The following is a 21,328-nucleotide window of genomic DNA, read 5'->3' on the forward strand; positions in this document are numbered from 1 at the left end:
CACCCCCGGGCACCCCCACCCACAGTTTCCTCCTGTGATAGGATGAGCTGTGTGGGGCTCCACTTACCTCTAAAAAAATAATTATATAATAGGAATTGAGTCTTCAAATTTAAAACTGAATTCATTTCGTAGGAGTTAAATTTGGATCTACATCCAATTTTCGAGTTTAAGATCCACGAGTTAGGATTCGTTCCACCCATAGATAAATCCTTATTAGCATATTCATTTACTTTTCAATAAACACACAAAATATAAGTATAATTTAACTTTATATGGCTAACAAAATAAAATAAATTGGAATTTGTAATGTTTCTCATGGTGCTAACATTTATTTACTAAGAAATTAACAAAAAGTGATCTTTTCGTTGTCAATTTTATGATAATTCTAATTTTAATAAGTTTGAGTTTTTTATTTTTATTTTTTATTTTTATGCTATGTTATTATGAAATCAACGCGTTTTCTGTGCGGTTGGCCACATTATGGCCGCTTGTTAAAAACAAGGTAGTCCTTGTAATACTAACAGAGTAACCCCTATTATACTGACAAAGTAACTCTTTACTATTACTTATTCGGTAACCATTTAATAATAAAATAACCCTTATAAAACTGACAAAGTAACCTCTATATTACTAAGTAACTTTTATAACCCTAACATGGTATTTCTAACTTTATAACACTTGTTTCGGGGTTTTTTCTGTGTCCTGCGGGAGAGTTACAATTCCGAGACTGGCTTGCTGACCGGCTGTACCTGCAAAATAACGAAACTCCGGTTGGGTGGAGTTCCGCTTCCGACGATCTAATTAGAATACGTTCGAAGTGAATAGTGCGGAAAAGTAGGTGTTTTCTCTCTGATTCAGAGAGAATAAATGCTGTTTGCTTTTTTGTGTTTTTTGTGTTTAATTTTCTGGATGCCCCATAAATGAGGTATGTTCCTCTATTTATAGGGCAGGGGAACTGTGTCCCTACCAATGAAGGCCTGCCACGTGTCAGCCTGGGATTGGCTCCCACTTGCCCTCTCCGGGACTGACACGTGACACTCCCTGATTGGGCCACGTGGCTAGGGTATTTTTTACCCTAATCAACACTAACCAAGTAACTCCATGGAAACTGACCACAACATGTAACCAACCACATATAAAATTAAAATTAGTGTGATGAAATATATCATATGACTTTATAAGAAAAACCAAAAAGTTGTGAACTACGATATATCAAATGTTCCATAACTACTTTGTACTTTATTACAGTGTATATTATTTTGTGATGTCATATGTCTTTTGATTGAACGAACATAATTAAATATATTTTCAATAATTGCAATGGGGTACCAAAAATATGTTTTGATAAAAAATAAAAAATAAAAATAAAATAAAATTTGATAAGTTGATAGGATTCGATCTGTGGATTTGTATACATCTGAACTTGTTGCTCGTGGATCTAGATTTATCAAATTTGGATTCGGTAGGATTCCGTCCTGATTCTACACACTTACATAGAGCCATCCCTACTTATATATAGTCATTATAGAAGCATGAACAGCAAATAATGGAAACATATACTTCCTCCGTTTTTTTGTTGACACGTTTCTTTTTTTCACGTTTGCAAACATATTATTTTTATGATCAATATATCTAATTATCAATAAGTAAAATAATAAAAAAGTGATATTGTGAAAATATATTTTGAGTTAATTCTAACAAGACTACAAATGACAATGTTTTATCTCAAATAAAAATCACATAGGCTAGTCAAAGTAAGATTAGTGAATAGTATTAAAAGTCAAAACGTGTCAATAAAAAAACGGAGGAAGTAGTTTTGAGAAATTATTCCTTTTGCCCTTGTTTGATTGCCCAACAAACTGTTGCACATGATTTTATTCTAGTGAAAAAGTAAAGAGAAACAATAGTCAGGCGAGTGTGAGACACAACTCAAAAGGAAACCGTGAAAAAAAATTCCACGAAAAATTATGGCAAGTAAATTGTGTTGGAAAAAATACCAGTTGATTCCAAGAAAAACAATGAAGAATTATAGCACTTTCCTTCGGTTGCACTGTGGTTTGGGACCCACTGCCTTAGAAGCGAAAGACGCCATCACCGGTACATAAATCCTAGTGACGCACGCCCCCCAAGTTTTACACAACGACCTCTGATTAGGGGATTTTGCTCCCACCAATCGGAATGCGCCACGTGGGCCAATCAGGTCCTGCCAAGTGTCCCTCAGTTGGAACTGTCAGAGCTTGCCACGTGGCACCCGCTTATTCGTCCACCTTGGACTTATTATGTCATGACACGTGGCATACTCCATGCCTAATGGAGAAACCGGCCACCCAGGCCTAACTTCCGAGGAAAGCCCAATCAGCCCAAGGTTAACCTAAACCTAGGATTGGCACGCTTCTCAAAGACTATAAATACTTAATTAATCCTCATTAAAGGGGATTAAGCAATTAAACACTCTCACCTAGAGAGACCCAATCACTTTAATTTCCGCATTAATTACTCCTTAATCAGGTACTAACTTGACCGTTGGAGGCGGAGCTCCCACCACCAGGAGTCTCCGTTGTTTTGCAGGTACAGGCGTCCGGTTCCAGTCTCGGAATTGTAACTCTCCCGCAGGACATCAGAAAACCCCGAAACATTTGGCGCCGTCTGTGGGGAGAGTACTTCTGAGATGGCATCCACGTTTGTACCGACTCCTGAAGAGAGGCGTCCCCTGGACGACCCTCTAGTTCAGTTGGACCACGATACTGAGAATGAATTTGAAGTTGAAGCTCACACAGCTTCAGACGGGACCCTAAGGCCCGACGTACCCGTCATACCGAAAGGAGGGAACGGGAACATCTTCAAACTGGAAGTGAGCCAGCAGGCGCACCGCCTGTTCGGCAGCAGCCGACTGATGGGTCTGCTCCCATCACAAGGAACGAACTCATGACCTTCATGAGGGACTTCAAGGGAGAAATTCAAGAGTTGATCAACAAGAAGCCGCCTGCTCTGGACAAGGAGCAGTCGGCTAAGAAACCTTCCACTTCACTGAAGAGGAAACCAGTTCAAGGGCGAGAGGCGACCCCTCATCCTAAATCTAGGAAGTGGGAGCCACCTGCCCTTGATTTCACAAAATACCGTTTTTCTACTCCAGGAAATAGGAAACCTGTTCGTCATATTCAGGCGGACGGGTCAAGGAAAACATACACAGACGCTCGGCTACTGCTAGAGCAGAAGAAGAGTGTCCGATTGTCAGATTCGGCCTCTACTTCAAACTTCCAAGACAGTCTGCAAAATACCTCGATGAGGCATACTCAGTCGTATCATGAGAGTCAGTCAGGCGGCACCTCCCGTCAGTCCGGCTTTCATAGCGACCAGGCGGTACCAAACTTACCGTTTGTACCGCAACAACAATATTTCTTACAGCCACCTCCGTTTGGTGGACATGCAGCAAAAAACGTCCAACCTATGGACTGGAAGCTACGGTTGCTTAGACTTGGCGAACAGCCGTCGGCCTTCTCCAAGGAAATTACTGAAGCCGCTCAGCCGGCCAAAGTGAAAAATGTATTAGTAGGCGCCTTTGACGGCACTACTAACCCAGAAGACCATCTGATGGCATTAACCAACCTGATGTACCTTCAAGGGTTGGATGATCCCACTTGGTGCAAGTGTTTCCCAGCGACACTCAAAGGAATCGCACAACAATGGTTCGGCAACCTGCCGACTGGTTGTGTAAATAACTTCAAGACGCTTGCTTACTTATTCACCTCCAACTTCGCCATGAACATCCCTGCGAAGAAGACGACCCTTGATTTAGGAACAATTCAGCAGGGCGAGAAGGAGGGGCTTCGTTCTTACATCAGGCGGTTTAACCTGATGAGAATACAGATTCAAGGGTTACCGGATGAAGTAGCCTATACTGACTTTTTCAGAGGTCTCAAAGACGGGTCGACCTTCAAATTTGATTTGGTCCGAAAGAGGGTGGCGACTATTCAAGAGGCCTTAATTGAAGCGGAAGCCTATATACAGGCGACTGATCTTTGTGGTACGGTAAAACAGTCAGACGGGAGAAGGTCCGACAAAAGAGAAGGACGACAGAAACAGTCGTCAAACAAAGACGAGAAGAGAAAAGAGGTCTGGGCGGCTGATTCCTCTAAACAGCCGGCCCAGAAAAAGAAAAAAGAATTCAAACCATACTCCCCAAAGTATGCGTTTAACAAGGATAGCCAGTTTATCCTAAAGGAAATCAAGGGACAGATCTCAATTGAGAAGCCGGTCCCCATGAAGGGTTCTGCAAACAACCGGAACCAAGAAAAATTTTGTGCTTATCATGAAGATGTTGGTCATCACACCAATGAATGCATCAGTCTCATGCGGTATCTGGACCGCCTGGCTGAGCAAGGTGATCTTGACACTTATGTCAAGAAATCTACGGGGAACACTTCCTCAAAAAAGCAGTCGGCCAAAAAGAATCAAAAGGCCGACAACTCCGATACAGATGATGCAGTCGTCTACACCATTGCAGGCGGCTTCTCAGGAGGCGGCCCCACTATTAGGGGCAACAAAGACAATATCAGACGGTTAGATGTAAATTCCGTTCACCAAGAACGGCCCTCCAAATATTCATTTCCTGAGATTGTCATCACTGAAGAAGATCTAGGAGGGGTAAGAGGGCCGCATGATGACCCTATCGTTATTGAATGTAAAGTGGCCAACCAGAGAGTTGGCCGAATCCTCATAGATACCGGAAGCTCCTCAGATCTCATCAGTAGCAAATGTCTGTCGAAACTAAAATATCAGACTGATTGCATACATCCGGCCTCCCACCCTTTAGTAGGGTTTGGAGGAGGAGGAGTCCACCCAGTGGGACGAGTGAATTTACCCATCCGCCTGGGCGAAAAAGGGGAAGGACGACACATGGTAGTCCGGTTCTTGGTAGTAAAAGAACTCTCGGCCTACAACATGATTCTGGGACGACCAACCCTGAATAATTCCAAGGCTGTTATAATCCCATCTCTTATGTTGCTCAAGTTTGAGAGGGATAATGGAACAGTCGGGTCCCTAAGGGGAGATCAGAGGATGGCCCGAGAGTGCTATCTCTCGGATTTCAAGCCCACTGTTATGGCCACTGGGTCGAGTGGTGGAAAAATAGACCTTGACGATGTCAAGGAGAGTGCGCCTGTTCAAGAAGCAGGCGGCAAGAAGAGAAAGGCATCCTAGACAGAAGCTCAACCTGGATGGATCCAATCAGGGCATATCTGACAAACGGTACCCTGCCGGATGATCATCAACAGGCGGCAGCACTGAAAAAACGAGCAACCAGTTTTGAAATAATAAAGGGAGAACTTCACAAAAGGGGGTACCTTCAACCCTTCTTAGTGTGTTACTCCAGAAAAGGGACGAGAGATACTAGACGATCTTCACTCTGGTTACTGTGCTTCCCATATAGGCGGTAGGACGCTTGCTCAACAGGCAAGGCGGCAGGGCTACTTTTGGCCTACTTTAGAAGCAGATGCGATGGTGATGGTGAAAAAATGTGACAAGTGCCAAAGGTTTGGCAAACTAATTCACCGTCCGGCTACTGACCTCACTACCATTCATAGCCCACTACCGTTTGCTAAGTGAGGCATGGATATTCTGGGTCCATATACGCCTGCTACAGGCGGAAGGAGGTACATACTTGTTGCCGTCGACTACTTCACTAAATGGGTATAGGCGGAGGCTGTAAAGGGAATCAAGACGAAGGATGTAATTTCATTCATTTGGAAAAATGTCATCACTCGGTTCGGGGTTCCCATGTCTATGGTTTTTGATAATGGTCCCCAATTTGAGACGTCTGTTCTCAAAAGCTGGTTGGGTGACCAAGGAATTTCACACTACTTTGCATCTGTCGGCCGTTCACAAGCAAACGGCCAGGTAGAAGCCTTTAATAAAATCATCTCAGACGGTCTCAAGAAAAAGATTGAACGAGCAGGCGGCCTATGGGCGGATGAATTACCACATGTTCTCTGGGCCATTAGGACGACTGAAAAAGGGGTGACTGGAGAAACTCCATTCCTCCTAACTTATGGTGCGGAAGCTGTTCTTCCAATAGAACACTACGAACCGACTCTTCGAGTAATGCTATATGACGAAGAGGCAAACTGGGAAGCCATGCGCCTGGCATTAGACTCACTTCCTGAAAGGAGGGGCAATGCTGTCTTGCGCCATGAAATTTACCGCCTGAGAATGACTAGATCATACAACAAAAAAGTACACAGGCGTCCACTCAAAGTGGGGGACTTTGTACTTAGAAAAATGGAAGCAGTTGGTAGGGCTAATGAGTCTGGCAAACTAACTCCCAACTGGGAAGGACCCTACCGAATCTGTGAAGAGGTCAGGGACGGTACCTACCGTCTGGGAACACCAGACGGACAACCGTTGCCTCGAACTTGGAATGTAGATAATCTAAGAAATATTTCTTTTGAATGATGTAAATAGTCAAGGGCTACTTAATAAAAGTTTGCATACTTAATATTCAATTTTGTACTAAGAGGGGCACGCCTACTAACAAACATTCGGCTACTTTCCATGTTTAATTTTTACTCTATCTTCAGAGGGGCATGCCGTCTGTACCTTTACAGTCGGCTACTCTCCATTGAGTATTTTACTCTATCTTCAGAGGGGCATGCCGCCTGTACCTTTATAGTCGGCTACTCTCCATTGAGTATTTTACCATAGGGGCATGCCGTCTGGACATATAGTCGGCTACTCTCCATAGAAGAGGGCCGACTGGTTCCAAACACACAGCCACCCCCCTTATACTTAACTAAAAATGATTAGGGCCTGGCCGACCCTGTGCCTAAACAGGCGGCTACCCTCCTTTTACTTAGCACCTACGTTCACCAAGAACTAACCAAGGCCACAAGCCGAATGATCAGACCAGGCGCCAAGCCAACTGATCCAATCTTCAAAACTAATACGACCTGTCCCAACATCATAGCAGGCGTCCGGCGGCATCCCTCCGGATGAAATTCGTCGCAGAGAGCAGCTCCCTTTTGGGTGGAACATTGCTCTATAAACTAAATACACGGCACCTATACGACTGCCCCCAAGGGCAACCACGTAGCCGTTTTTGAGACAAGGATAACTCTATCACTAACCAAACCAGTGGTAGCAGTTGACATCTGAGTCAGATGACCGCCTGTATTACTTGGGATAAATGCAGGGGGTACCTCTTGAGTTAATAGCCAACAAACATTGGCGAATCAAAAGGATCAGCCGGTCTCCGCCGCCTGGTACCTTTACTACTCAAGCAGGAGTGACGGCGACTGAGTAACTCCAAAGTTAACTCATAGTCACTCTCTCAAACTTAGTATGGAGCCTAAAAGGTATAAGTCGTCCGCCTGTTTTTCGCAAACAGGGGCTCTCAACCACTACTCCTGCTAGGTTAACAACCTATGAGTTAAAAGCCAACAAACATTGGCGAATAAAGGGGAACAACTGGTACCAACCGCTTGATACCTCTACCACTCAGTTACTTAGGCGACTAGGTAACAATCATGTTTACTTGGTCAAACCACTTTCCTACTTGGTTAATTTTACAAATGACAGGACCGCCTGCCTAAAGGGGATCCAGTCTTTAAAATGGTTCGAATACCGATTGGATAAATGGCCGACTGATCGTCTAGCCTGGAAACAGACAACCAGTCGTCCAGGGGCATAGGCGGCGTGACTAACTATCCGTACCTGTCTGCAACTATCGGCCATGTAAAATAGTCGGTATAGTGTACAATTGGATATCAGAATATTCAATACTTGAACAAATTTGAAGCAAAACAAAAATATTCATTAAAAAGAAGCCGGTCATTAAAGACCGGCAAAATATTCAGAGCCCCGGCCCCCTAGCCGGGTAAATACAAAACAAACGGCACGCAGGCCGTGACAAGAAGACATAAAGCTTAAGAAGGGGGCAGATCTTCAATATTAGCAGTTGCCGCCTGGTCAGCACTCTTCTTGCTGGACTCGGCTTCAGCTGCATCCTTCTTTGATGCATTACCCCCAAGCGACACAAGCGCCACTACCGGCTCCTCCTCCTCCTCCAACGCTTCCTCCAACGCCTCCTCCAACGCCACTCGCGGTACGTTTTTTCCCATGAGGCAAAGTCGGCATTAGGGAAGAGGCGGCCCCAAGTCATGCGCTGGATTTGAGCAGAGTCTTCCATCATCTCCCGGACCAGCTCTTTCTTTTCTTGCTCGGCCTTTTCCGAGAGCTCCTGAGTAAGACTCTTCTCCTGGGTCACTAGGCGTACCTTTACGCTCGCCAAGGATTTCTCCAAGGTTTCGTATGAGGACATCTTTTGGCCAAGAGGTCTCAGCTCGGCCTTGAGGCTGTTGATGGTCGCCTCCAGCTCGCTATTCCTCTTCTGGGCCGCCTCTAACTGAGCCCGGATAGCGGCGGTAGCCTGCGCCTGATAATAAAGAATATCAATGGTCAGAACTTCATTTTGGGCAATTTGAAACATTGCCTTATCACAGTCAGAGGCGGCCATAGCTTTTGCAGCCTTTACCTCTTTGTTCTTCCAGTCAAGCGGCTTGCGAAGGCCGTTCACTCGGAGGTGGCCTAAGTAAAAAGGGGAACAGGCGTCAGTTTCCAAACAAAAAAGAAAACAGGCGTCCTGGAATTCAAATACTCAAAAATATGCTAAGTATACCTCAGCAAGGACCCCTGCAATCCCGTCTAGGTCAAGGGTGCCGACACCCCTGACCGCCTCCCTTTCAGCTGGAGGAACGGCCTTGATCATAGACTTGGCCACCTCGACCAAGTCAGGCTCCTGAGGGCCGGTTGCATCAAGCATAAACAAACGGATTAGACCTAGTAAAAAAGGGAGCAAGTCTAAAATTTACAAGGACAACTTCATACTTCTAGGCGGCCTAGCTGGAGTTTTAGGCCGACTGTTTCTTAGCCGCCGCATGTTTCCTGGCAGAACCAGGAGAGCTCGCAACAGTCGTCCTCCGGGCCTTGGGGTCCGGCTGTTGGGAAGAAGAAGCTCTTGGAGCGCCCGTCTAAAAAAGAAGAAGTCAGTATATGCATAAACACAACTCCAAAAAGAGGGTGAAAGGTTCGAAGCCCACCAAGGGTGCCCCCTTGTTGGGGGAGTCAGTTGAAGCTTGTTGCATGATGGAGGCCCGCAACATGGCCGCCGCAGTCTTGGAGGCGGTAATTTTGCTCATGGCGTCCGCTGCAAAAACAAATAGCAAAGTTAATAAAAGTCATAACAAGAAATGCATGGAACAACAGAGTATTCGACAGGCCGGCTACCTCTTGAGCACCGACTGCTGAGGCCACAGGCGGCCAAAAAGTACTCGTCGTAGAGCCATTTGAAGCTCGGGACGCAGTGCAGGGGTACTTGCTCTCGTACCCCTGAAGTAGAGTTCACCTTCGACTCTACTTTGAAGAGTCCTTTATCTAGGATCTCTTTCTTAGCCTTGGGGGGAACAGGCGGCATGCTGCGGCCGCCTGCAAGAAGGGGCAGATTCCTGTTCCACCTGTTGAAGCGCTTGTTCAGCTCTGTGTCTGAACTCTCAATGATGAGGAAGGTGCTCCGCCAGTCCTTCCATTTGTTTGCTTTACCTCTCGTCATGAGGTAGCCCCTATGGCTCGTCAATTGATACCAGCCGGTACCGCCTGCCTTAGGGGTCCGGCTGAGGTAGTTCATGTGGGCGAAAGCCTCAAAGCTCGGCTCCACCCCGTGCAGTTCGCACCCGGCCACATAGCCGAGTACGTTGACCCAGGAGTTCGGTGCTAAATGCCATAACCCCAACTCATACCCATCCAAGATCTGCTGAACAGCCGGATGTAGTGGGAAGCACAGCCCAGCCTTGATGGCCGCCTCGTAGCAGCCAAAGCAGGCGCCATCATAACTGGTACCAGCCGGCCAGACGACTGTGTCTTCTGGATCCGGCACAAACACTAAAAAGCCAGGGCCCATTGTGTGGTTTGCGATAAAGCTCTCCACTTTCTCTTGCATGGCTGTGATCCGGCCCCGAGGTACCGTGCAGTAGTAGGGGGTATTTTGCTCTCGGTGATAGGCGGATGGCTCCGCCCAATCGTCCCCCTTCTCAACTGCGTGAGAAAGCCTCGCCTCTTGCAGGCGACTGTTTTTCTCTTCTGTGTCCAGAGAAGCATGGCCAGAAGAGCTAGACTCGGAATCGTTCTCTGACGAGTCCGAAGAGGACGACTCTTCCCCTCTCCCGGAGGGGCCCGCCTCATCTCTTTTAAAAGGAGAAGGAGAGAATGAAGAATTGTCAACTGTAAAATGGGAAGGGGTCACTTTGACTCCTCCCTCAGAACTGCCGGCTTTCAAGCCGCTTTGTTTCACCTCCACATCTGGCGCCTGGTCAGATGTTTCACTAATCGGCACCATGTGGGAGGAGCCGTCTGAGTTTGAGATCCTGGCAGTCTTTTTTGTCCTGGCCATCATGCTCTGCATAGACACAGATACAGTCGGACTTTGTATAAAGGGCAAAGATGGGTCCAGAAAAGGGCAGGCGGCACTCCTAGTCCTAGATTCAGCCGTCCCCGGTGACCGGCTGATCACTAACCTAGGTCGTGTCGTGTGCTTCCGTGGTGCCATTTCAAAAAAGAATAAAGTAAAGAGGAAATTAAGAGTAAGAGAACCGACGGTTACCTGAACGAGTGACGATTGATAAAGTTCTGGAAATCCTTTGCAGTCGGCTTGTCAGAGCAGGCGGTAGGCAGAAAGGGTCCAAAATGTCAGAGCAAGTTCAGGGGTCCGAATGTTCTCTCACAAAGTTCTCAAGTGTGAAAATGACCGAAGTCAACACTCCTTTATATAGGCAAAGTGAGAAGGCGAAGGGTCACTTCCAAAATTCATAATTTGGGCAGGAGAATCTCTCGGCCTTTCGCCGAGTGACACCTGTAGCAGGCCGTCGCCTGTTACAGTGCGACACCTGTCACAGGTAACACGTGACCAGTCACGTGCCACCTGTGAGGGGCAAATGATTAGGGGATTTTGCTCCCACCAATCGGAATGCGCCACGTGAGCCAATCAGGTCCTGCCAAGTGTCCCTCAGTTGGAACTGTCAGGGCTTGCCACGTGGCACCCGCTTATTCGTCCACCTTGGACCTATTATGTCATGACACGTGGCATACTCCATGCCTAATGGAGAAACCGGCCACCCAGGCCCAACTTCCGAGGAAAGCTCAATCAGTCCAAGGTTAACCTAAACCTAGGATTGGTACGCTTCTCAAAGACTATAAATACTTAATTAATCCTCATTAAAGGGGATTAAGCAATTAAACACTCTCACCTAGAGAGACCCAATCACTTTAATTTCCGCATTAATTACTCCTTAATAAGGTACTAACTTGACCGTTGGAGGCGGAGCTCCCACCACCAGGAGTCTCCGTTGTTTTGCAGGTACAGGCGTCCGGTTCCAATCTCGGAATTGTAACTCTCCCGCAGACATCAGAAAACCCCGAAACAAGTGCTATAGGGGTTACTTGGTCAGTGTTATAATGGTTACTCAATCAGTGTTATAGATAGGAGTTACTTAGTTAGTGTTAGAGGTTACTCATTTAGTATTACAAAAGTTACTGGGTCAGTTTTATAGGGGTTACTTGTCCGGCCAGATGATATGGCTAGCTGCAATGCATTGTCAAAAGTGATTATATAACCGTAACGTATTTAACATTCAAGCCAAAAGATTTATCCTAAAATTCAATAAACAACCTGAGCATCGCCCGAGGCACAAAACTAGTCACTAATAAATAAAGCCGGTCTCGTAGCCAGGCCACAAGGTACTGACACTTGGCATTTCAGTTTTTCGCCAAGTGTCAAGTCACGTAGGCGACAAATAGGTATTATTGTGACACATATGATGCTAAGTAAGCGAATTTTGGATAGATTTTTTATGATAAAAATGTTGTATAGAGTTTTATTATCGATATACTTCTAATATTTCATATATACGAAATTAATCATAACTTTTTATAAATATCTTATAACTCGGTTCTATTTACATCATAAAATTTATTTTAAAAAGTTCTTTAAAATAAGATCCATGTGCGATGCACGATTTTTTCATCTAAGATTTTTAATTGTTTATTTATTGTATTTAATAATTTCAGACAAAATTACAAAAGTTTAATATTTATATATTTTTTTACTATAATTTATAATGAATTTATTAAATATAAATAAATTGTAAATATGATATTTTTTCCGTTATATAAAATCTTTAATGTGAAATGATAAATTTTTAATAATTTAAATCCTAAATCATTATTCATTGTTTTACCATATCTTTTATTTCGATAGAATCACCAGCCTCGTCCACAACCAACCTACTACATCAATGGTAAATTGAACTGTGAAATGTTAGCCAAACTGACATTGATGTAAATTAAATCTTTACATTTATATAAAATAAATCAATATATTTACCAATAAATGAAAAATTGTTGCGATATAAAATCAAATCTATGCATTGGAATTTTTTCATCATCTCAAAAAATAACCAAAGCCATTCATATATTAAGTATACAACATCTAATCGTATGCCATTACATAAACAAATAATCTTTAAATATCCTAAATAAATACAATGTAACTAATAATTACAAATATAAATTTAAACATAAGATTTTAAAAATTATCCGGACATTGATGACCTAAAACTAACACAAAATTACTAACACAAAATTCGTTTGATGGGGTTTTGTATTGATAAGAAATTTTATTTGTGTCGTTTGATGTGTTAGATTTGCATGTAAAATAACATTTAGTAAATAAAACATAAACATATGATCGTTGATTATCCCAAATTAATACAATGTAAGTAACACTTAGAAATACTAATTCAAACATAGGATTTTAAAAATTAAGCTAAAAATTACCCGGTCATTGATGACCAAAAATTAACACAAAATTACTAACACAAAATTCGCTTGATGGGGTTTTTTATTGATACGAAATTTTGTTTGTGTCGTATGATGTGTCAATTTATAATGGTAGGTATCACAAATTTTAATTTAATTATATTTAACGAACAATTTGTATTTCTTACCATAAATACTATCAAAATTTATCTTATATGATAGGTATCAAACTTTATTATAAGCGTTTATCATTTAAATATTTTTTAGTATATTTTTTTTGGATTTCTTATACTTGTAGTATTGAATTAATAAATTTATCTTTTTCTATATTTTTACTTTATTTTTTTCATTAAAATAATTTAATTCGTGGATTATAATCTACGTGCCATTAAAATGTTAGATATATCAAATCTAATTTGTTACTTTTATCTAGGTGGCGACATAATTTTTTAATTCAAAAATAAAATACAAATCTTTCTTCTTATTGGTCGAAATAAGTATATTTCTTACGTGGCGCTCCGGATGCTCTCCAAAAATGTCTACTTTATTTATATATATTAGATTAGATTTAATTTATTTATAAAAATAATAGAAAACATGCTAAAAAAAGCTTTAAGCAGTAAAAATAACTTTAGTCAATGTCAAAAAAAAAAAAAAATTCAAGTTAATAATATCATAGATAGCTTTTTACAAACAAAATTACAAAAAGTACATTATAATATAAATAAGCGATATGATATCGTATGTCTAAATATATCGCATTATCAAAAAAATTATATGATCGTATTTAACATTCAAGCCAAAAAGTTTATCTTAAAATTTTATCAACAATCCGGACATCGTCCGAGCACAAAACTAGTTTAATTATAAAGCGAATATCAAATGCAATTTAGTTCCTATTTTGTTTTCCTTATTTTCAATTATTTCAAGGAAGTTTGAGTAGAGTTGATAACTTGGTACACATAAAGATTTCCAATAAAAAAATAAAATAAAAAGATACAAATAAGATAATTAAAATAAAATACTCTGTAATATAAAAAATAGGTTATAATAAAGGTAATTAGGACTACTAGAGTCAATTTAGAACTACCCGTCAAAAAAAATAAAAATTCAATTTAGAACTAAATAATATCAAATAATAAATACAAGTAAATTTAGATAAGTTTTAAAAAATTTAAACAAATCCCAATAAAAAACCCGGTGAATAAAACATACTTTAAAATTTATCATTAATCTAATCTTTTTATCAATATGAAAACTTCTCATCGCCCCCAAGATGTAATATTATTTCAACGTAACCATAAAAAATATTCAATTCAAAAACTTTATTTTTATTTAGTTAAGGAAAACCTATAACTAACGTATACCATCTAGATTCTAGATTAGGAAAAATGTAGTCCATTAAGAATTTGAAGTTTGGACCGAATTAAATGAAGAACGCCAATTATGAATTAATTCCATTATTAAAACTTTATTATAAGAAGTAGATAATATTAATGGATGACTTATTGACTCTAAAATTCCCTAAAAAAGAATACTTGTAACGTTTTAAGGGTAGAACTTGTCAAAATAATGCTACCTTAAAACCTACTCTCGACTAGTCAAATTACTCAATTCTTTTTTATTTTTTTTTTCCTTTTTTCCTTTTTTCCTTTTTCTTTTAATTTTTTGGTAGTACCACCATTAAAGCGTAGACTTGAAGACCACTATTCAAACCAATTAAAGTCCCCTTCAATTTCTCTCTCTTTATCTTACTCTTTTCTCTTCTACCATCATCTTTGTCTTTTGAAGTTATTCCATTTCAAATTCCAGGCGAGTTTTTCATTTTTACAATTTTAATTTCTGCTTTAATTGTCATTTTGCTTTTAAATTGAACTTCAAGCGTTAGTTTTTAGGCAGTTTTTTTAGTGATTTTTGTATCAAAAATTACCCATAAAATGTTTTATGCCAATTGTGGTTCAATGTGATGTTTAATGGGATCTTCTATTTTTGTTAATTTGATGTAAAGTTTTGATCTTTCTCGCTTTTATTTTGGTGGGGTTTTGTTGGGTGGAAAATTAATTTATTAGATGAAATTGTTCATAATTTTCTTAGTGACTAGTGTCTCTTTACAGTGGCTAGAAATTGGGCAATGTGTAAATGACAATGAAGTAGACGAGATTCGATCCGAGGTCTTGGGCTCAACCCGATAGACATTAACCCACTAATCAAGAAGCTAACTTTGAATCTGTCAAAACAAGTGCTAGAATCATTGATGATTTTCTATTGAACTACTGAAATTGGAAGCCTTTTATATTTTCCTTGATACTTATACTTAATATTATAGTGTAATGAATTTTGTTTAATAAATTTGTTAAGGGGTTTCCTAAATGGGTTTTGGGTGGTAAATCTAATATGTGTGTGTGTGTGTTTTTTTTTTTTTTTTTTTTTTTTTTCGGCAACATTTTGATTTGCATATTTAATCAGTAGTTGCAATAATCACAGTAACATTGGAGTTTATCTTTGTTATTTGACCATTTAATTTTTGAATCTCAGCCCCAGATGTCTGGATTTTGTTACTTGAGCACTTCAAAAACCTCTGCAACATGCATTAATCTGTCTAAGTATAATGGCCTGATACAAAATCTAAATCCATACTCTAGTTTTTTCATGGTTTTTAGTGAGCGGACAATGAATGTGCTCGTGTTTTGTTGATTCGAATTTGTTGGTCATACAAATTGTATACAAGTATATAATATAATATGATTTCTCCTTTGCTTAATCATCTGTAGCAATGTCTTATTTGATGTATGTAACTAGTTGAAGCAGTAAAAACTAGTTGTAGCTTTGTGTTGATGGTGCATGGTTTTTAGTAAAAACTAAAAAGTATGTAACTAGTTGAAGCAGTAAAAACGGAGTAGGAAAATTTTTTTGATAGAGAAATGATAATAGATGTATTCATTATTTTCATCATGATTTTATTAAGCTGAACGGCAAGCAGACAATGAGAGTATCCATGATGCCTTTAATTTTCTTGTTGTAGCTTTGTGTTGATGGTGCATGGTTTTCTGTGGTCTGTTTGTATCTCCTTAATGTTCTTGTGCTCTAATATTTGGTTTTCAGGACATGGGTTGAGTAGTTGTTGATATAATCCTTGAGGAACTAGTCTGATAATCTGTTCTTTAATTATGGAATTTGGTCTTACTACTCTTACAGATTTCTACACTAAGAAAATGCTGTTTAAAGATCAGATAATGGTTACATGAAAGTGGTCAACCGTCTGGTTCATGTCTGCTTTCAAAGACCGATCAATTGATCATTGCAGTATAGCTGTATAATATCTCATCGCCTTTGGCTTCATGTGCTATTTGGTTTGAGGTTGTCACGTTTAAGCACTACCTTTCTGCACAAAGTGATTGACTCTACTTGTTGGAGCTAATAATGAAAGACATGAAGAAATGGTATGTTGGTGTTATAGTTTCCTCTGTCTTCATGTTGCTGGTGCTACGATACACCATCATGCAAAACCCTCTAGGGAAAAGTTCCTTGACTGCTTCCCTAACGTTCAATGCGACTAATCCATTTGAATGGGTTAACACTAATCCTCTAGAATGGATAAGCTCTACTGGTACACCTGATCTTCAAAGTCCTAAGATTGCTACCCAAGTAATTTCTACTGATACTCTGACATCCGGACTCTTTGTTTGGAGAAACCTTACAAAGGTGGAGCAACATTCTTTACTGACTTGGAACCAGCTAAAGCACTTGATGAATAATTCTCAGTCTTTACCAAATGCACTAGAAGCCACTAGAGAAGCTTCACATGCGTGGAATGGCCTTATGACTGTGATTGAAGAGGAAAAGCTTCATGTAAATGACAGTACTTCTGTAAAAGCAAAGGAGAAACAGTGTCCGCACTATCTTAAGAAGATGAGTGGCTTAGAACTTAACAGTAGTGATTTCAGGCTAGAGGTCCCTTGTGGATTGACTCAAGGTTCGTCTGTTACAATTATTGCTATTCCAAATGGCCTTCTTGGCAACTTCCGGATTGACTTAACTGGGGAACATATTCCTGGAGAGCCAGACCCACCTATTATACTTCACTATAATGTTAGGTTACATGGAGATCAGATAACGGAGGACCCTGTTATTGTTCAAAACACCTGGACTGCTGCACATGACTGGGGTGAAGAGGAGCGTTGCCCGAATTCTGAAACTGACACTAATAAAAAAGGTAACTAGGTTTCTCTATTCCGGGGATTATGTGAAGCTCTATTCTTTTATTATTTTGTAAAAGTATAGATTGCCACCATTTGAAGAATTTTTGTTAGTTACTTGCTATGCCACACTCAAATTTCATGTCCTTTTCTTTGTCATTTTCAACTAAGTCATTCATTATGTTTTCTGGAAAACAAAGGATGTCTGCGAAAATTCTTTTAATAATTTTATTTAAGCAATTCGTGGTCGTGCTTGGAATTTGGTGGTTGGAGTTTGATGAGCCACTATACTTGTATATTCTGGTCTGCTATATGAGTAATATGACCCTACTAGAAGGTGTAGGAAACTTTGAACAAGAATGAAATTTTTATGTAAGGTTCAGTCATTGTCCAAAAATGTAGTCATTAGGATTGTCCAGGTTCCACTGTTCCAGTAAACTCTCATGTTTCTTTTGTAGTTTTCATGTGTTATTTGAGTTTGTAGCTTTAATTCCTTGTCTCAATATTTATTCAAACCTACAATCTCGTTCTTTTGGATGATGCTGAGCTAAAAATGTGCATACTAGAGGAAACAGTGTAAATTACCCCTGATGTGATTCATACTTTGTATGTGTTATCCTAATTTTGCAATGATGACTCATAGTCCCCATTTATTGAGGTCTAGACTTCTGCATAAGATCGTAAGGTTTTCCATCAGGACTACTGTACTATGAAACTTGATAAACATTATGACTGCTTCCGTCTTGACTTTATCTTATGTTTTCCATATTGGAGTTATGTCTTCAATTTTCGACATTTTTTGTGAATGAACCCATGTTGTATTTGTATATGACTTTGGAGCTGACCCTCGTCCAAAATTTATAGTGGATGAGCTTGATCAGTGCAATGAAATGGTGGGAAAGGATGTCAATCAGACATTGAAGGCGTTCACCCATGTAAATGGTTCTAAAGGGTCTCCACATATTCATGACGGGTTTAAAAGAAGACCATACTTCCCTTTCAAACAGAGCTATCCATTTGTTGCAACACTTAGAGTGGGTTCAGAAGGGATACAAATGACAGTTGATGGGAAGCATGTAACATCATTTGCTTATCGTGAGGTGCTGTTTTCAAAATTTCTCTAGAATTGCACTTTAGATGCTTGAGGTAAAATCCAGTTCAATTTATTCACTTGCATTTTCCAATTATTTCAGACCTTGGAGCCTTGGCTTGTTAGTGAAGTTAGAATATCTGGAGATCTGCAGTTAATCTCTATCATTGCAAGTGGTCTACCTACATCTGAGGATATAGAGCATGTTCGTGATCTGGAAACTCTGAAGGCTGTTCCCATTCCACACCAAAAAGCTTTAGATCTTTTTATTGGGGTTTTCTCTACTGCAAACAACTTTAAGCGCCGTATGGCTGTTCGAAGAACGTGGATGCAATTTCCAGAAGTGCGCTCAGGGTCAGTTGCAGTGCGCTTTTTTGTTGGTTTGGTGAGTCTCTAAACTTTGTTTAACCTGTTGAATGGTGACTTCAAAGTCACTCCAAGTTTCGCCAGTCTGTTTAATTTCATGTATTGGGTTGCGATACTCCTAATTGCATCTGGCCATCAAAAACAAAATGATAGTGGGTGAATAGTTTATGTAAAAGTAAGAGATGTGAGAGAAATCTTACAAATGTTTGAATGGGGTAAGAGTGGGGACCATGTGAGGAGAAAGATATAATAAAATATGAATAGTATTTCCATTTAAGGAAGTTTTGCATTTAAAAAAAAAAGGCCTAGGAATTGTTGAAATTAAAAAAAAAAAAAAAAAAGGCCTAGGAAATGTTGCTATAAAAAAAAGGCCTAGGAATAGTTGCATAAAAAACAACAGGGATTTTCTGTACAATAATATGTATCATGGTTAGGATATTGATAGCTATTATTGAAATCCTTTTTGCTCAAATCATTTGAATGAGAATTACTTATAAAGGTGGTATTTTTACAGCATAAAAACCAAAGAGTGAATGAAGAACTGTGGAATGAAGCCCGTACTTACGGAGACGTGCAGTTGATGCCATTTGTTGATTATTATAGTCTGATTACATGGAAGACTGTGGCCATCTGTGTTTTTGGGGTAATGTCTTGTTTGATTTATGTCTTCCCTTTTTTTGGATGAAGTGGATACTCCTATCAGTTATGCCCTTTCATAAAAAATCCTGTAGAAAAAAAAAGGTTGTTTCAATCTATGGCCTGTTGGAAAATGTTTCCTAAATGCGATTTTGTTGGAGCCAGGGGACTTGTCACTTTGTCTGAACATATCAATCTATAAAAAGGAAAATTGCTGTTTAGGATAGTTGCTTTTCTCATTGATTTGCTCTGTTCAACAGGTGATTATCCAACTACGACATTTTTAACTTTTATCCTTGAATTTGCTATATCCAACAATTTTGTGATTGTATAGAAGGGTGCATGAATCCTATTGAGTTATAGTACTCACTTCTTTTGGAAATATATTCCATTAGGCCATATGTTGGGATTTCATTTTCACATAATTGTAGGGAAATTTTGTCTTGTAAACATTGATAGAACTTCTCATTGACTTCTCTGGCACAATGATGCAACAGACGGAGGTTGTTTCAGCAAAATATGTCATGAAGACAGATGACGATGCTTTTGTTCGTGTTGATGAAGTAATAGCTTCCTTGAATAAGATAAATGTGACTCGTGGATTGCTTTATGGGCTCATTAACTCTGACTCACGACCTCACCGGAGTCCTGACAGCAAATGGTTTATTAGTACTGAGGTAATATTAGAAGCTATTAGTAAAATTTCAATGTTGCATACATTGTTCAATTATCTACTAGTATATGTGATTCCATGAGTATTCTTTTGTAATAGCTGATAATCAGCTCCTACCATTGCATAAATTTACTGTCTGCTTTGTTGAGTTGATCTAAGAACTCCTTTGAGCTCCATCATCAAAATCATCAAGGTGATTCAACGACGTCTTAGTGTGTATGATTCTACACATGTACTTGTATAATTCAAAAGCACTCTGTTTTATAAGGCTATTTTTAAATGCTTATATCCTAGGCTTGTTTGCTCGATGTACAATCAAGTCATACTATTTTACATGCTAGTGTTCATAGCTTCTGATTATTCTTTGATGTGTACTTTTGAAGGAATGGCCAGAAGAAACTTACCCACCTTGGGCACATGGTCCTGGTTATGTTGTGTCACATGACATTGCGAAAGCAGTATCCAAGAGACATCAAAATGGGCAACTGAAGGTGGGAGAAGCCAAGTGCAACAATAATATTGAGTTTCTGTTTGAATGCTGATAAATTTTCAGTAAAATTTTGTTGCCATGTGTTGTACTCTAAAAACATTTATTCTGGTTCTTGTAAACACCAGATGTTTAAGTTGGAGGATGTCGCAATGGGCATCTGGATTGCTGACATGAAGAAAGAAGGGCTTGAGGTCAGGTATGAGAAAGAGATGCGAGTCTATAATGAGGGTTGCAAGGACGGTTATGTCGTTGCACACTATCAGGGTCCAAGAGACATGTTATGTTTATGGCAAAAACTTCAAGAAACCAAGCGCGCCTTCTGTTGTGGAGATGGTATGAGCTGAGAATTTTTTTGACGGCTGACAGTGACTACCAACTATTGCTTTTGCATAGATGTAGGATTAGGTAGTAAATAATACACATTTCTAGGACTGCATATATAGGAGGCATTACCTTATTCTTTTACCTCTCATTGTTTGAGAGCGAGTAGCTGATTTCTAAGGGTTTAGCCATATTCCATTTTGTATCATATCGATTACTCCGTATATGTGAGTGCGAGGGAGAAGTCACATATACGGAGTATTATCTAATATCCTTGTATAGAATTAGAAAAGGGCGTATAAATTCAGAGAATTTTGCAATTATGATGTGTTGAATACCCTTTTCTCCCATTCTTCCATCTCAAATTTATGATATCCTATACTGTATATAATAAGATCATTTTTCCAACAATTCATCACAACCCTTCAAAACCCCGTTCTAGCAATTCTAAACACTTTTTATTTATTTATTTATTTTTTAATAATAATAATAATAATAAAAATCATTCTACTCTTACACATCGTAATTCGTAATTATTTAGGTTTATACTAAGGGGATACAAACTAACTTTTTCTTTTATAATCCGCATTAGTATGGGTGCATTATAGTGTGTACTTTAAAGATTGCTTAACCTTCTTTCAAAGCCACAAAATATACCGTTCTCCATTATAGTTGCCAGACTATAAAATTTGTGT

General features: G+C 39.7%; 1 protein-coding gene across 1 annotated transcript; it reads left to right on the forward strand.

The window, feature by feature from the left end:
- Nucleotides 1-14,703: 14,703 nt before the first annotated feature.
- Nucleotides 14,704-20,953, forward strand: LOC110712624 (beta-1,3-galactosyltransferase GALT1-like). The gene is made up of 7 exons (XM_021891098.1): nucleotides 14,704-17,074; nucleotides 17,922-18,157; nucleotides 18,251-18,532; nucleotides 19,028-19,156; nucleotides 19,647-19,826; nucleotides 20,206-20,313; nucleotides 20,438-20,953. Exons 1-7 carry the CDS (start codon nucleotides 16,282-16,284, stop codon nucleotides 20,654-20,656), a joined length of 1,947 nt encoding a protein of 648 aa, XP_021746790.1. The 5' UTR covers nucleotides 14,704-16,281; the 3' UTR covers nucleotides 20,657-20,953.
- The last annotated feature ends 375 nt before the right edge of the window (nucleotides 20,954-21,328 follow it).

The sequence above is a fragment of the Chenopodium quinoa genome, unplaced genomic scaffold, assembly GCF_001683475.1.
Source record: "Chenopodium quinoa cultivar QQ74 unplaced genomic scaffold, ASM168347v1, whole genome shotgun sequence".
Lineage (NCBI taxonomy): Eukaryota > Viridiplantae > Streptophyta > Magnoliopsida > Caryophyllales > Amaranthaceae > Chenopodium > Chenopodium quinoa.